General features: G+C 41.9%; 2 protein-coding genes across 2 annotated transcripts in view; one reads left to right on the top strand and one right to left on the bottom strand.

Moving 5' to 3' along the window:
• LOC100517239 (olfactory receptor 139) overlaps positions 1-17,451 on the bottom strand; it is a 74,870-nt gene that overhangs the window by 21,238 nt on the left and 36,181 nt on the right. The window lies entirely within an intron of this gene.
• LOC100514318 (olfactory receptor 3A1-like) lies at positions 2,470-5,425 on the top strand. The gene has a single exon (XM_003131842.4). It carries the CDS (start codon positions 3,902-3,904, stop codon positions 4,847-4,849), a length of 948 nt encoding a protein of 315 aa, XP_003131890.1. The 5' UTR covers positions 2,470-3,901; the 3' UTR covers positions 4,850-5,425.

Raw genomic sequence — 17,451 nt, 5'->3', positions numbered from 1 at the left:
GTGAGTTTGACTGTAGACCAGGTCCATGCTTTTCACACCACACCAGGCTGCTCTGGTGAAGTATGAGCAGTAGGGGTTCTACAGCTAGGTAAATGCAAGGTCTCCGTTATGGTGGACATAACACCACTCAATTCTTCTGTTGCCTCTTCTAGAATCATTATGCCCACAATGCAGTCCCAATGGCCTCCACTAACAAACTCTTGAGGGAGAAGACACTGAATTCTTGAGGACTCCTTAGCACACTGACTTTGCAGAAAGCTTCTCCCCTTTGTCTCCTTTCTTGTGCTTCCTCTAATCCCTAGGTCAAAGCATGCCTTGGAGTTGGCTGTGCTCTGCTCAAAGCTCTCCTTTAATCCAGGAATCTAGGAGAGGAAAGCACTCAGTATAGACTCTAGTCTCATCCCAGGTCCACCATTAGCTCCATGGGTGACTTTGGGAACATCTTTGGACCTCACTGCCCTAGTGTGATAAGTGGAATTAATAACACTCCCCACTCACCCCATGGAACCAATATGGAGTAAGAAGTCAGATGGGAGGCCTTGTTGAGAAGATCAAAAGCCTCACAAAGTTTTGAAGCATCAATACCGGGCTCACTAGAGATTTGGGTTGTTTATTGGTCTATGGCTCTCCAAACCCCAACCTTTCCTTGGAGGGCTAATTTCTGAGGTCCCCAGGGATGGCACTGCATTGTAGCACCTCACAGCAGAGATGAGCTCATCTTGTCTTTCACTCATTTTCTCATATATGGCCCCTTCCTTGCTGTCTGGGGCCAGGGCCCGCACAGTGCTACACCCTCTTAACTTCCCTTCAGAGAAGTTCAAAGCCAGGAACCTCTCTGGCTTTGGTCCCTGTAACAAGGTGAGTATTCTCCAGGGTTCCTCTTCTGTTCCTTAGTAGTGGAGAAGGTACTTGTTATCAAGCAAGTCAAATCTCTCTCACAGAGGATTCAGTAGAGAAAGAGAGTCTTAACTTGGGGCAACACATCAGGTGAGGAAAAGAGCTGAAACTTCCTATGTCAGGCTGCTTCGCCAACACCTGTCATTCTTGGATGAAGCCTGCTTTTTGTTTTTTATGGGTATAAATATGAGCGCATTTACTGAATTCAACTTTTCTGCTGAACCTGTTCCTCAGGGAGCAATCTTGGACCAGACCTACATCAGAGAACCTGATGGAGCCCTTCATCATGAGATGCATAAAGGAGTCACTTGGAATGTCAGAGCAGGGGCCATAAACACTCAGCAGGGGCAGCCCAGGGCTCCTTATGGACACCTGAGAGTGGTAATCTAGGAGGACCTCTTCAGTTAACACTACAGTGATCTTAAGATGGACCTCTTAGATGCATAGACCAAGGTCATCCTAGAATGTTGGTAGCAATAAGTAAGCTTCACCTCTATAGAGTGAGGATAACATGGCATCTCTTCTTGCCTAGCCTTATTTGTTCATAGTGTTGGTCCCTCCTAATTGCCAAATTATATCAGGCTGTTTCAAGAAGAGATGTGTCAGTGAATGAATTACCTAAAATTTTTTTCTTAAAGTATATTTGATTTACAAAGTTATGTTAGTTTCAGGTGTACAGCAAAGTGATTCAGTTATACATATATACATTTTTTTCAGATTCTTTTCCTTTATATTTTATTTTATTTCAATTTTGCTTTTTAGGGCTACACTCATGGCATATGGAGGTTCCCAGGCTAGGGGTCGAATTGGAGCTACAGCTGCCAGCCTACGCCACAGTCACAGCAACGCAGGATCCGAGCTGCGTCTGCGACCCACACCACAGCAATGGCAACAGTGGATCCCCAACCCACTGAGTGAGGCCAGGGATTGAAACTGCATCCTCATGGATGCTAGTTAGATTCATTTCCACTGTGCCACAATGGGAACTCTACTTTATAGTTTATTACAAGGCATTGAATATAGTTCCCTGTGCTATACAGTAGGTCCCTGTTGTTTATTTTCTATTTAGTAATGTGTATATGTTAATCCAACCTCCTAATTTATCCGTCCCCCCACCTCCTTTCCCCTCTGGTAACCATAAATTTTTTTATGTGTCTGTGAATATATTTCTGTTTGTAAATAAGTTCATTTGTATCAAATTTTAGATTCCACATATACTTGATATATATTTGTCTTTCTTTGTCTGACCTAGTAAATAGATTGTTTTAACTACTCTTAATTGTTTCTGTTATGTTATCTAAAGAGATCAAAGATTCCTATAGCACTATGTCTCTTCTTTTTATTCGAACTTACATCATATTAAATCATATTAATTTTTATTTTTTGTCTTTTTGCCTTTTCTAGGGCCGCTCCCATGGCATATGGAGGTTCCCAGGTTAGGGGTCTAATCAGAGCCATAGTGGCCAGCCTACGCCAGAGCCACAGCAATGCGGGATTGGAGCCGTGTCTGCAACCCACACCACAGCTCATGGCAATGCCGGATCCTTAACCCACTGAGCGAGGCCAGGGAGTGAACCCGCAACCTCATGGCTCCCAGTCAGATTCGTTAACCACTGGGCCACAACGGGAACTCCTATATTAATTTTTTATTATCTTGTATAAATTTCAGCTCATCCAGGAAGTCTTTTCCAAATTGCAGCTCATCTGATGCTCCCTTTTACTGAAAACTTGTTGATCTATGGTCTTGCTTGGCAAATTCTTTCATTTATTTCAGAAATATCAAGCACCTACTGTATGCACAGTGTGATGAAAAGCATTGAGAATGAAGAGCTGAGTCAGGCATAAATCTGTCCTGAAGCCACTTACAGTGGCAGAGGAGTGGTAGAGTACTCTGTAGAGAAATGACCATGCAAGAGGTTCACAGATTAACAGTAAAGGTGCTGAAGGAGTTTAATGGAGAGGAGTTTGAGATGAAGAAGGATAAGGAAACTTTTATAGAAGAGAAACATTTTAGTTGAGTCTTAAAGAATTTGAGCCAGTGGAGTTAGCAAAAGGACATTCTAGGTAAATAATCTGAGCATAGATAGGTGTGAAACTTTATAACCCAAGTAGAAGTGGATTTGAGAGGGCAGTTGAGAGGTAGTTTAATTATTCTTTAATAATTTAATGTATGGGAGCTGTTTTCCTCCTATTGATATGTAAATTCACATAGTATTTATTCATTGAGTCTAGGTCTATAGTTAGACCCAGATGGTGACATAAGAGGAGTCAGGGATTTCGCAGTTTTTAGGAGACTGTAGGAGACTTTGTATCAAATTTATTACCTATATGGAATCTTCTGTGAAGCATCCCTAAAACAGACAACCACCACAATACAAGGATCCAACTTGGATTCTGACATTGCAGCTCCCATTAACTATCCCTGCGTGTCTGATGTTGCTGTTGCATCTTAGTCACACATAAAAAGCGAACCCGTATAGAACAGAAGATGTCTGAAGGGTCTAGATAGGTCAGTTTCTGGCCAAGAGAGCAGGGTATGGAAGAAGAGAGCCAGAGGTCATTGGGGTGGTTTCCAAGACTGTCCAGGTAAAGCAACAGGACATTCATAACAAAGACTTTTCACGATATCCTAACCTGTAATTTTCTATATTTGTCACTGTTTTTATGCACTATCTATAATAATCATAATGTCAGTGTGAGAAGCATTCAAGTTCTTATTTGGAGAGTACAGCAAAAAGTGATGCTTATGATGGTAGAAAGGAGGTTGGAGCTGGGGGCAGGGTACTGTAGGCTGCAATCAGCCAGAGGAAGATCATGAGATACAGTATCGAGGTCATGAGAGGGTTCATGAATGAAGGGTAGTCTGAGGGGGGAAATACCCACCAGGACACTTGGGAATTTACCGTGGGGCTTACATATGAAAGTGAGACAATGTATTTATATTGAACAACTAAATTGGGAAGACTGATCCCTTCCACCATGGGATGTCTTCTTATAGGGATCCATGGAGCCAGAATCTGGGGCCAATGGAACAGTCGTAACTGAGTTCATCCTGCTGGGCTTGGTGGAGGCACCAGGGCTGCGACCAGCTGTCTTTGTACTCTTCTTCTTTGCCTACCTGCTCACAGTCGGGGGCAACCTCAGCATCCTGGCAGCCATCCTGGTGGAGCCCAGACTCCACACCCCCATGTACTTCTTCCTGGGGAACCTGTCGGTGCTGGACATTGGGTGCATCACTGTCACTGTTCCCTCAATGTTGAGTCGTCTCTTGTCCCACAAGCACACAGTTCCCTACGCAGCCTGCCTCACACAGCTTTTCTTCTTCCATCAGCTGGCTGGTGTAGACTGCTTCCTATTGACAGCCATGGCCTATGACCGATTCTTGGCCATCTGCCGACCCCTCACTTACAGCAGCCGCATGAGCCAGATGGTCCAGAGGATATTGGTGGCTGTGTCCTGGGGTTGTGCCTTCACCAATGCACTGACCCACACTGTTGCCATATCCACCCTCAACTTCTGTGGCCCCAGTGTGATCAATCACTTCTACTGTGACCTCCCACAGCTCTTCCAGCTCTCCTGCTCCAGCACCCAGCTCAATGAGCTGCTGCTCTTTGGTTTAGGTATCCTCATGGCAGGTGCACCTGTGATTCTCATTGTCACCTCCTACATCCATGTAGCAGCTGCTGTTCTACGAATTCGCTCAGCAGAGGGAAGGAAGAAAGCCTTCTCCACGTGTGGCTCCCATCTCACTGTGGTGGGCATCTTCTATGGCACAGGTGTCTTCAGCTACATGAGGCTGGGCTCAGTGGAGGCTTCAGACAAGGACAAGGGGATTGGCATCCTCAACACTGTCATCAGCCCCATGCTGAACCCACTCATCTACAGCCTCCGGAACCCTGATGTGCAGGGTGCTCTATGGCGAGTACTCACGGGGAAGCGAGTCCTTGCATGAGAGGTGTCTCAGAAGGGTGGAACCATAGCAAGTGTCCCTGTCTTTCCTCAACCTTGAGCAAGATGACTTTTGTTAGGAAGTGAGACTCGTTCTCCTGATAATAGGTGTACAGGTTCTATAGACCAGAACCCTTGGCTAGTTGCCATTTGGTCCTAGCTACTCTTCCCATTCCAGGTGGAGTTGGAACCAGGACACTCTGTCTCCTGGAAGGTTCATGGTCCTATAGGAAGGACCCTTTGTTTTTTTATGCAGGGATCCCAAAAAATATACCAGCAGAGATTCTATCCAGACTGGAATATGGCTGCTGCCAAGTATTAGCACATCCTATTGTTAGCACATGTCATATATTTTGTTTACACAGTATATGATAGGATTTTCTACCTGTCAGATATCTACAAATTTACCTTATCTATTTTAATGACTGCCTAGTGTTAATTTATGAGTTAATCATAATTTACCTAATCATATTCCTTTTTTTTTGTCTTTTTGCTATTTCTTGGGCCACTCCCGCGGCATATGGAGGTTCCCAGGCTAGGGGTCTAATCGGAGCTGTAGCCACTGGCCTACGCCAGAGCCACAGCAACGCAGGATCCGAGCCGCGTCTGCAACCTACACCACAGCTCACGGCAACGCTGGATCGTTAACCCACTGAGCAAGGGCAGGGACCAAACCCGCAACCTCATGGTTCCTAGTCAGATTCGTTAACCACTGCACCATGACGGGAACTCCCCTAACCATATTCCTTTTGATGGAGTTTAGATTGTTTCTAGATTTATTATAATTATGACCAATGATGTAAAAAATATTCTTTAGAGATGTGTTTCTATTATTCTGCAAGGATTTCTACAGTGTAAGTTCTAATTAATAAAATTCCTGAGTTAAATAAAATTAGATTTTTGATTTGTTTTCCCCACTTATCCTACAAAATATTGGCACTACTTTATTATTACAACACTTAGTGAAACCACTTCATCCCCATGCCTTTGTCAGTAGTAACTCTTATAAATAAAATTCTTCTAATTTTTCAAAATATAATGGTTGAAAGTTGCCAATTAATATTTTTAACATGCACTCCTTTGATGTTGCCATAAAGTGGAATATATTTTTAAATGTTTATTATGTACATTTATGATGTTCACCGAATCGTGTAGAAGCCTTTAACCCCCTGATGTGACTCTATCTGAAGAGAGTCTTTAGAAAGTAATTAAGGTTAAATGAGATTAATTAGGAAGTACTAATGGGGTATTTTAGGAAGTAAATAAGGTTAAATTGGGTGGGGCCTTAATCCAATAGGACTGTAGGCTTATAAAAGAGGAAGAGGCAGAGAAAACACTGCTAAATGAGGACACAGTGGGAAGGTGGCCCTCAGCAAACCAGGAGGAGAGCCCTCACCAGAACCTGACCATGCTGCCACACTGATCCTGGACTTCTAGCCTCCAGAACTGTGAGAAAATAAATTTCTGTTGTTTATACCACCCAGTTTATGGTATTTCATTATGGAGGCCTGAGTTAACTAATACAATCCACTGGTATTTCTCCCATTGAGAATTATTTTTTTCCAAGTTTATTGAGAAATCATTGACAAATATAAGCATATATATTTAAGGTGTACAAATTGTGTGTGTGTGTGTGTGTGTGTGTGTGTGTGTGTGTGTATATAGTGAGATTAACAGGATCAAGATAATCAACATCCATCAGTCACACCCTTTTTTGTGTGTCATGAGAATGCTTAAGATTTACTCTCAGCAAATTTCAAGTACATAACACTGTATTATGAGCTAAAATCACCATGTTATACATTAGATCCTCAGAATTTCGTCATCTTATAACTGAAAGATTCTTTACCCTTTGATCTACATTGCCCCACACACCCCTCCCCCAGTTCCACATGCAAGTGATACCACATAGAATTTGTCTTTCTCAGACAAAGAAGGACACTAATGGTTAAAGAGCCATTCAAGAAGAGGATATTACAATTGTTAATATATATGCCCCTAATATAGGAACATCCAGATACCGCCAACAACTACTAACAGACATAAAAGGAGAAATTGATGGGAATACAATCATAGTAGAAGACTTTAACACCCCACTCACATCAATGGACAGATCCTCTCGACAGAAAATTAATACAGCAACAGAGATCCTAAAGGACACAATAGAAAAATTATACTTAATCAACCTTTTCAGGACATAACATCCAAAAAAATCAGAATACACATTCTTCTCAAGTGCACATGGAACATTCTCAAGAATTGATCACATACTGGGGCACAAAGCTAACCTCAACACATTTAAGAGTATAGAAATTATTTCAAGTATCTTCTCTGACCACAATGGCATGAAACTAGAAATCAACCACAGGAAATGAAATGAGAAAAAAAAGCTGACTACATGGAGAGTAAACAACATGCTACTAAAAAATCCAATGGGTCAATGAGGAAATCAATAAGGAAATTAAAAAACACTTCAAGAGAAATGATAATGAAGGAATAACCACTCAAAATCTATGGGGTGCCACAAAAGCAGTGCTCAGAGGGAAATTCATAGCCATACAGGCCTTCCTCAAAAAAGAAGAAAAACCTCAAGTCAACAACTTAACCCACCACCTAAATGAATGAGAAAAAGAAGAACAAACAAAACCTAAACTCAGCAGAAGGAAGGAAATCATAAAGATCAGAGAGGAAATCAATAAAATAGAGATTTAAAAAATAGACAAAATCAAAGAAACCAAGAGCTGGTTCTTTGAAAAGGTAAACAAAATTGATAAACCTCTGGCTAGACTCACTAAGCAGAGGAGAGAAAGGACCCAAACAAAATAAGAAATGAAAAGGGAGAAGTCACAACTGATACTACATAAATACAAAAAACTATGAGAGAATACTATGAACAATTGTACAGTAACAAATTTGACAACCTAGAAGAAATGCACAACTTTCTAGAGTCTTATAGCCTGGCAAAACTGAATCAAGAAGAAATAGACCAACTGAACAGACCAGTCACTAGAAACGAAATTGAATATGTCATAAAAACACTCCATACGAGTAAAAGTCCAGGACCAGATGGCTTCACAGGAAAATTCTACCACACATACAAAGAGGATGTGGTGCCCATCCTCCTTAAACTTTTTCAAAAGCGTGAAGAAGAACACTCCCAAAGACATTCTATGAAGCCACCATCACCCTAATTTCAAAACCGGACAAAGATACCACCAAAAGAGAAAACTATCAGCCAATACCTTTGATGAATATAGACGCAAAACTTCTCAACAAAATCCTAGCCAACCAAATCCAACAGCATATCAAAAAGATCAGACACCACCACCAGGTGGGGTTCATCCCAGGTTCACAAGGATGGTTCAACATACACAATCAATGTCATACACCACATTAACAAAAGAAAAGTCAAAAACCACATGATCATCTCAATAGATGCAGAAAAAGCATTTGTCAAAGTCCAACATCTTTCATGATCAAAACTCTTACCAAAGTGTGTCTAGAGGGAACATTCCTTAACATAATTGGAGCCATTTATGACAAACCCACAGCAAGTATGATACTCAATGGAGAAAAGCTGAAAGCCTTCCCACTAAAATCTGGAACAAGACAGGGGTGCCCACTCTCACCACTCTTATTCAACATAGTATTGGAAGTCTTAGCCACAGCAATCATCAAACAAAAGAAATAAAAGGCATCCAAATAGGAAGAGAAGAGGTAAAACTGTCACTCTCTGCAGATGACATGATATTATATATAGAAAACCCTAAGGACTCAACCCCAAAACTGCTTGAACTGATCAACAAACTCAGCAAAGTAGCAGGATATAAGAGTAACATTCAGAAATCGGTCTCTTTTAGGTATACTAAAAATGAAATATTAGAAAAGGAATACAAAAATAACCTTTTAAAATTGCACCTAAAAAATCAAATACTTGGGAATACACCCAACCAAGGAGGTAAAGGACTTATATACTGAGAACTGTAAGACATTAACCAAGGAAATTAAAGAAGATGTAAAGAAATGGAAAGCTATTCCATGTTCCTGGATTGAAAAAATTAATATTGTAAAAATGGCCATACTACCCAAAGCAATCTACAGATTCAATGCAATCCCTATCAAATTACCCATGACATTTTTTCACAGAGCTAAAACAAACAATCCAAAAATTTTTTATTTATTTATATATATATATAAATATATTTTTTCTACTGTATAGCATTTATATGGAGCCACAAATGCCCCAGAATTGCCAAAGCAATCCTGAGGAACAAAAACAAAGCAGGAGGCATGTCTTTCCCAGACTTCAGCCAATATTACAAAGCCACAGTCATCAAGACAGTGTGGTACTGGTACAGAAACAGACAGACCAACCAATGGAACAGAATACAGAATCCAAAAATAAACCAGACATCTGTGGTCAATTAATCTTTGACAAAGGAGGCAAGAACATAAAATGGGAAAAGAAAGTCTATTCCGTAAGAATTTCTGGGAAAACTGGACAGCTGCATGCAAATCAATGAAACTAGAACACACCCTCATACCATGCACAAAAATAAACTCAAAATGGCTGAAAGACTTAAATTTAAGACAAGACACCATCAAACTCTTTGGAAGAGAACATAGGCAAAACATTCTCTGACATCAGCCTTACAAATATTCTCTCAGGTCAGTCTCCCAAAACAACAGCAGTAAAATAAAAAATAAACCAGTGGGACCTAATCAAATGGACAAGCTTTTGCACAGCAAAGGAAACCAAAAAGAACACAGAGACAACTTACGGAGTGGGGAAAATAGTGTCAAATGATGCAACTGACAAGGCCTTAATCTCTAAGATATACAAGCAACTTACACAACTCAACAGGAAAAAAGCCAACAACCGAGTTGAAAAATGGGCAAAAGACCTGAATAGACATTTCTCCAAGGAAGATATACAGATGGCCAACAAACACATGAAAACATGCTCAACATCAATGATTTTCAGAGAGATAAAAATCAAAACTACCATAAGATACCACCTCACACCAGTCACAATGGCCATCATTAATAAGTCCACAAATAAATGCTGGAGGGGGTGTGGAGAAAAGGGAACCCTCCTGCACTGTTGGTGGGAATGTAAGCTGCTACAACCACTATGGAGAACAGTATGGAGGTACCTTAGAAAACTATGCATAGAACTACCATATGACCCAGCAACCTCACTCTTGGGTATATATCCGGACAAAACTTTCCTTAAAAAAGACATGTGCACCCTCATGTTCATTGCAGCACTATTCACAATAGCCAAGACATGGAAACAACCCAAATGTCCATTGACAGATGACTGGATTAGGAAGATGTGGTATACATACACAAGGGAATACTACTCAGCCATAAAAAAGAACAAAATAATGCCATTTGCAGCAACATGGATGGAACTAGAGACTCTCATACTGAGTGAAGTAAGTCAGAAAGAGACAAATAGCATAAGATATCACTTACATCTGGTATCTAATAAAAGGCACAAAGGACCCTTTCCACAGAAAAGAAAAGCATGGACTTGCAGAAGAGACTTGTGGTTGCCGAGGGGGAGGGAGTGGGATGGATTGGGAGCTTGGGGTTGACAGATGCAGACTATTGCCTTTGGAATGGATTAGCCATGAGATTGTGCTGTGTAGCACTGGAAACTATGTCTAGTTACTTATGATGGAGCATGATAATGTGAGAAAAAAGAATGTATAACTGGGTCACCATGCTGTACAGTAGAAAAAAAATTGTATTGGGGAAGTAACAATAAAAACATTGTTAAAAATAAAACATAAAAAGAATTTGTCTTTCTCTGTATGGCTTATTTCACTTAGCAAAATGACATCAAATTCCATCCATATTGTTCCAAGTGACAGGAGTTCCTTCTTTTTTATGGCAGAATAATACTGCCATGTGTGCATGTATATGCAAGTGTGTAAGTTTTCTTTACTTAATCACCTGCTGAAGGACATCTACGGTATTTCCATTTCTTGGGTATTATGACTAACACTGCAGTGAACATGGGAGTACAGATACCTCTTTTAGATAGTGATTTCACTCCTTTGTCTATGAAATTAGAAGTGGGATTGCCAGATCATATTGCCGTTCTATATTTAAATTTTTGAGGAAATGCTGTACTGTTTTCCATACAGTTATACTAATTTACATTCCCACCAATAGTGCACAAGTGTTCCCTTTTCTCTGCAACCTCACCAACAGTTGTTATTTTTTGTCTTTTTGATAGTAGCCATACCAACATGTGTGTGTTAATATCTCATTGTGGTTTTGATTTGCATTTCCCTGATGGCTAGTGATGTTGAACACCCTTTCATGTACCTGTCAGCCATTCGATGTCTTCTTTGGAAAAATGTTTTTCAGGTCCTTTGTCCAGTTCTAAAAGTGGATTATTTGCTTTTATTTGATATTGTGTGGTATGAGTTCTTTATATATTTTGGATATTAATACCTTATTAAATACATGGTTTGCAAATATTTTCTCCCATTCTGTAGGTTGCCTTTTAAATTTATTGATTACTTTGTTTATGCACAGAAGCACATTAGTTGATGTATCTCATTCTGCTGAAGTCAATGTTGGTGGCCAAACTATGGGGCTCTGCAGGTGGCAGTAGCAGAACTATTGGGGTACTCAGTGCAAAGTTTGTAGGAGTCCTCCTGTTGTCCAGTTTTTCCTGTCAGGGGAAGCTGTAGCTGAGGGGATCCCTCTTGGCACCAGGTTTGGTGTGCTGGCTCTCAGAGTGGCAGGGGAGCTGGGGCCCTGGGATCAGGTGCACTTGCTGTGGTGGTGGCACTGGTCTGAGCTGGAGGCATGTGCCAATCTCCCATGGAACTGGGGTCTGAGGCTCAGTGCAGTGACTCAGGGTCTAATAGAGAGGGAAAATGCAGTAGTGACACAGGCTTTGGGATGAGAGGGTGCAGTGGTATCTTGGCCTCACGTGGCAAGGTGCAGCAATAGCACACCCTGGAGATGGCAGTTCCAAGTCCTGGCTAGCCTTGGGGGGCATGGAGCAGAGCAGCAGCAATGCAGCCTGGTGATGGGAATCTATGCCAAGACTCAGGACTCAGGGGCAGGGAACAGGGCAATGGTTGCACTCCCTGGTGATAGTAGGTCAAAGCTGTGACTTGGGACCCAGGGAATATGGTGCAGAGCAGCTCCTGTCAATGGGGAGGTGCTTTGATGTTCTTATAGTAGTGACTGGGGCCCTGGAGGCAAGTCTCACTGCAGTGACAGCTCCAGCCCAGGGGAGGAGACTCAGTGGCAGGGACTCTGCACAGCTCCATTGGCTGTATTCAGCATTGGTGAAAACTCTAGGGGCTCTTGGTGGCTAAGTCTGCAAATGTCCACGGTATGGTAATAAGGCTTGCTAGGGTTCTCCCGCTGTCCTTCAAGGACATCCCTGTTGGTGATGACCTGCTCTGGACTGGAGGATGGGGTGACTCAGGTAAGATGCTCCCTATACTTTTCTATGCAGTCATCCTCAGTGTTTGAGCCCCACAGGGTTTTCTGCTTCTCTTTTGCAGTGGTCTAGAGTGCTCCCAGAGCAGCTGCATGTAAATCAATGAAACTGGAACACACCCTCACAAACATGCACAAAAAGAAACTCAAAATGGCTTAAAGACTTAAATGTAAGACAAGACACCATCCAACTCCTAGAAAATAACACAGGCAAAACATTCTCTGACATCAACTTTACAAATGTTTTCTTAGGTCAATCTCCCAAGACAACAGAAATAAAAGTAAAAATAAACCATTGGGATCTAAGCAAACTGACAAGCTTTTGCACAGCAAAGGAAACCATAAAAAAAAAAAACTTACAGAATGGGAGAAAGTAGTTTCAAACGATGCAACTGACAAGGGCTTAATCTCTAAAATATACAAACAACGTATACAACTCAACAGCAAAAAACAACAAACAAACAAACAAACAAACAAAAAAAAAACAGCAACAACCCGAGTGAAAAATTGGCAAAAGACCTGAATAGGCACTTCTCCAAAACAGATACACACATGGCCAACAAGCACATGAAAACATGTCAGCATCACTGGAGCGATAGTTTTTCTCCTTTACAGAAGAATTATTTAAGAGCTATATTTTATTTTCCTTGTGGATTTTATTGATCTTTAAGCTTCTGCTATCATTTATAATTTTTATGTATAGTACTTTTATGTTTTTATATTATATATTATATGCTGTAAAGCCTTAACAATCATATGTTACCTCCTTGAGCCTAACTCTGGAGGGTCAACTCTCCATAAGATCATCAAGTCAAGACTAATTCTTCGCAGTGACAGTCAGCAGATACAATGAGAGAGCAAGAGAGTTACATGGCGGGAACAGCTGGAAGTTGATCTTAGTGCTATGGACTGGGCTACTGGCTATTGGGGTGAAGTAGAGGCTGCTATTCCTGAGAGCCTGATGCTTAGGCTCATCCCTGGAGCATAGTCCATGATCTAGTTGAAGCAATATTTATCACAGACAACAGAAGCTAAGTGTATATTGTTTGGAGGAGAGAGGTGAATTGGAAGAGGGTAGGAGAGTAAATCACATAATTGTTGAGATCTTGTACCTCACAATCAGGCAAATGCAAGTTTGAACCCCAATTCCTCAAAGTCTAAGGCAGATTACTGAACCACTCTGAACTTCAATTTATTTATCTATGAAATGGGAATAATAAAGGTGTCTACCTCATAAAATTGCTGTAAGGCTTGATTGGGATTCTGTGTATAAAAGAGCCTATGACATAGTATCATTGACACGACAAGGATGTGATGAATATTATCAGTTTTTTATTACGTTGCTTACAGTATTGGTGGTCTCCTCATAGGAGCTTTATGCGTGCTAATTCATTTAATCTTCCCAGCAACCCTAAGAGGGGACATTACTCTCATTTTACAGAAAAGGAGACTGAGGTCCAAAGGGGCTTGGTAGTGGTTGATAACTAGATGAGCAGGTCTGCTCACCTACAGAGTCCAGCAGGCTTCCCACAGAGAGTGTGTTATCACACGGGTAATTACAGGAGAAGGACATAAGAATCCAGGGGAGGCACACAGCCTCTCCAGTTTCCTTTTTCCATCATCTCTATCACTAGACTTTTATCTTCTGAGGGTCTGGCCTAGAAGTTCATGGTCGGGCAGCAACTTCCCAGGGGAAGTTTTCCTCCCAGCACCACCTCTCAGGATCATTATCACGGGACTCCCAAGACTCAGTCTCTGTGGCCCTTGCTAACAAGGTCCCGGGTGGGAATGTATTTTGTTCCTGAGGATTCGTTAGGCAGTTGAAGTTGGGAAAGGCTTCTCCAGCTTCTTCCTCCTTTCCTGGCTCTCTTACTCCTCCTCAGGTTTGGAAGGAAGCTAATCTTTCCCCCCAGGTCCTGTAGAGACCAAACGTTTAGGAGAGCAACACTGTTAGTCTGGGGACCAGATTCCGTCCTGTCTCTACTTCTAGTTCCCACGTGACTTTGGGGAAGCAGACAGTTCCCCCATGTCCCCATCTGTTAAATGGAGTTATTACGGTATTAACGTGGGGGATGGTGATGAGGATGTTTGAAAAAATTGAGTCACCGCAGAGGTGTGAGGCCCCACTGCTTTACCACTACAGTATTTATTAGGGCTTGTGTTATTTACCTGTCCTTAGCTTTCCCCATCTCCTCCTTATCCTTTGTGGGCTCATTTCCAGGTCCCAAGATGATAAAACTGTCATGTGGAAAAGTCCCGTGACAGAGACGATCTCAGCCTCTCTATCTCTTTTCTGTATATATAGCCCCTCCCTTGCCTCCAGGTAGTGGACTGAGCTTGTGCAGATTTTTTCCCCCTTTTTACAGCCATTTCCGTGAAACCTTGCTGGGCACTGTGCCATAAAAAAGTGAGTTTTTCATGGCCCTCCCTCTGCTTCCATGTAACCGGGAAGGAACTTTAATTGTTACTGAGTAAGTCAAGCCTCATGGTTTTACTGATGCAGCAACCAAAGTCTCAAAAGCACAAATAAGAGACCTGCTCAGGATGACGTATCAGGTGAGTAGAAAAGCTAAGACTAACCATTGAGTTTTCTCTTCCAGGCACCTTTACCAGTGCCCCCTTTTTGTAGATGAACTGGTTTTTGTTGGGGTGAGTGGGAGGAGGTTCAGTATTTCACTTTCCTGCCCAAAATATAACCCTTTCTGAGAAGCTTGACCGAGTCCCTAAGACCAACCCTAGTGCATGAAGGACCTATTGGAATTTCAGAGGAGGGAGTGGTCACAGCACAAGAGGGAAGCCTGGGACACGTGGACCCTCCAGAATGGTGATCCAGAAGCCTTCTCACTAATGATCATTCTTGTGATTCCATCAGCCACAGATGCCCTGATTGTACAGTTTGGTGAACAACCAGACTTTAAGGAGATTTCATGTAAGCTTTGTCCCTTGTTGATTGAAGTCTGGACAGAAGCTACTAGGGGAGCATATTATTCTGGCTCATGACTTACTTGTTTTTGATAACTATATCTTCCAACTGTAGAAAATGCAGGAAGTTTACATAAAGAGCTGTGTGTCAGTGTACAGATTGCCACAAGCTCTACATGCCCATCTAGACAAATGGGGGAGTTATCCCTACAGAGGACGGCTTGTGCCTTTCACTTGACTCTGAACCTCCTCCAAATCAAATCAGTCCTTCAAAGTTTACCACACATTCTCACTTGTCCAGAAACCCTTTCCTCACTACCATAGCCCACAATGATGTCCTCTTTGTCAGGAAACCTCTTTGTCAACCAGTGCAGTTTTTCATTTATTTATGAAACAATGCAAAATTAAAATGAGTTTATGCATACAGTTCCTAAAGTTGAATGAGCCGTAAATCTCATCCTTATATTGAAGTGGAAGTGGAGTTCCCGTCATGTCTCAGCGGTTAATGAATCTGGCTAGCATCAACGAGGATGCAGGTTCGATCCCCGGCCTTGCTCAGTGGGTTAAGGATCGGCATTGCCATGAACTATGATGTAGTTCAAAAAAGCAGCTTGGATCCTGCGTTGCTGTGGCTATGGTGTAGACCAGCAGCTACAGCTCTGATTCGACCCCTAGCCTGGGAACCTCCATATGCCATGGGTGCGGCCCTAAAAAGAAAAAAAAAATTGAACTGGAGGAGCTACACTATGTCAATAAATGATTGTGGTAGAAGGCATAGTGGTACATGCCATGTAGAATAAAATTAAAGGGAATGTTGAAGGTGTGAACATTGCCTTAAAATGGACACAGACCAAGGAGGCATTTCTGGGGGAGACAGCATTCGACCGAGTCTTGAAGACTTTGACCATGTGACACTGAAAGAAGGCTATTCAATGGGGGAAACATAGGAAGCCACAGAGTTTGCAATCTGATGACAGGGGTTAAAATAAAAAGGGAAATGACCCCACACTAGGCACTAGGCACTAGTTTGGACTCGAGCTACAGCAACCTCCAAGGCAAGACCGCGTGATCTACAAGGGCACAGCTTCCGTGAGTATGGGAGTGGATCTCTGAGTCATAACAATGGGTCAAAAAGAGACTGAGAGAGAACTGCTGGAGAAGAACGTGGGTTTCTGATCCTTGAGGTGCCTTGACTGTATGTGTAAAGGTTAAGAGTGGGGTCTCTGGAATCAGAATGCCCAGGTTATAACCTTGCCTTCAGCCGCTTGCTTTCGGTGACTCATGTTCTTTCTGTAAAAACGGTATCCATTTCCTGGGGAGGTTGTGAGGAATGATAACCACATGCAAAGCACTTACACTGTGCACAGTGGCTAACCCAGTGTAAGTCTCCTAACAGCTGCTAGCTGTGATTTTGTCAGAGAATGTCCCAAGGAAGTCAGTCAGTATCTAAGATACTGGGACAGCCTGAACAGCAGCTAGTATAGGGGAAAAGGTTTCTGGTTTCTCGCTCTCTCTCTCTCTCTTTTTTTTAGGGCCACACCCGCGGCATATGGGGATTCCCAGGCTAGGGGTTGAATCGGAGCTGTAGCTGCCACAGCCACAGCAACTCTGGATCCGAGCCACGTCTGTGACCTACGCCACAGCTCACCGCAAAGCCAGATACTTAACCCACCGAGCAAGGCCAGGGATTGAACCCATGTCCTCATGGATGCTCGTCAGGTTCATCAACTGCTGAGCCACGATGGGAACTCCTGGTGTCTCTTTTGTTCAATTAGTTTATTGTGATTTGAGACTCAGCAGCTATGTCATGATCATGTTCAGGAAGCGGTACTTCATAAAATATTCTTAAAAATCTCTATCAGTTACAGACAAATCAGAAAATAGAGTAGAAGAAAGATGATATAAACCATCCATTTAATTACTCACACCACTGATAAGGTTTGGTTATTTCCTTCTACTTTCTGTGTGTGTTCTAGTGCATGTGTGTATTTGTGTTAATATTGAAATGATACCATGTTGGGTAGTTTTGCATTCTGCTTTAGTCATCTAACGTTATAAGAATTTCACTTTTTAGTTTTTTTTTTAATATGTTTTGCAGTATGTTTTTCTCCAATATATATCAATGGTATAAAGGAAATAAATGGATTTTTGTATATCTGTGTCTTTCCCTCCTTTTTAATGCAAGGCAAAAGCGCACTATATGGT

The sequence above is a fragment of the Sus scrofa genome, chromosome 12 (assembly GCF_000003025.6).
Source record: "Sus scrofa isolate TJ Tabasco breed Duroc chromosome 12, Sscrofa11.1, whole genome shotgun sequence".
In the NCBI taxonomy this organism is placed as follows: Eukaryota; Metazoa; Chordata; class Mammalia; order Artiodactyla; family Suidae; genus Sus; species Sus scrofa.
Note: the sequence above shows the minus strand (reverse complement) of the source record. Positions and strands in the feature narration are given on the sequence as shown.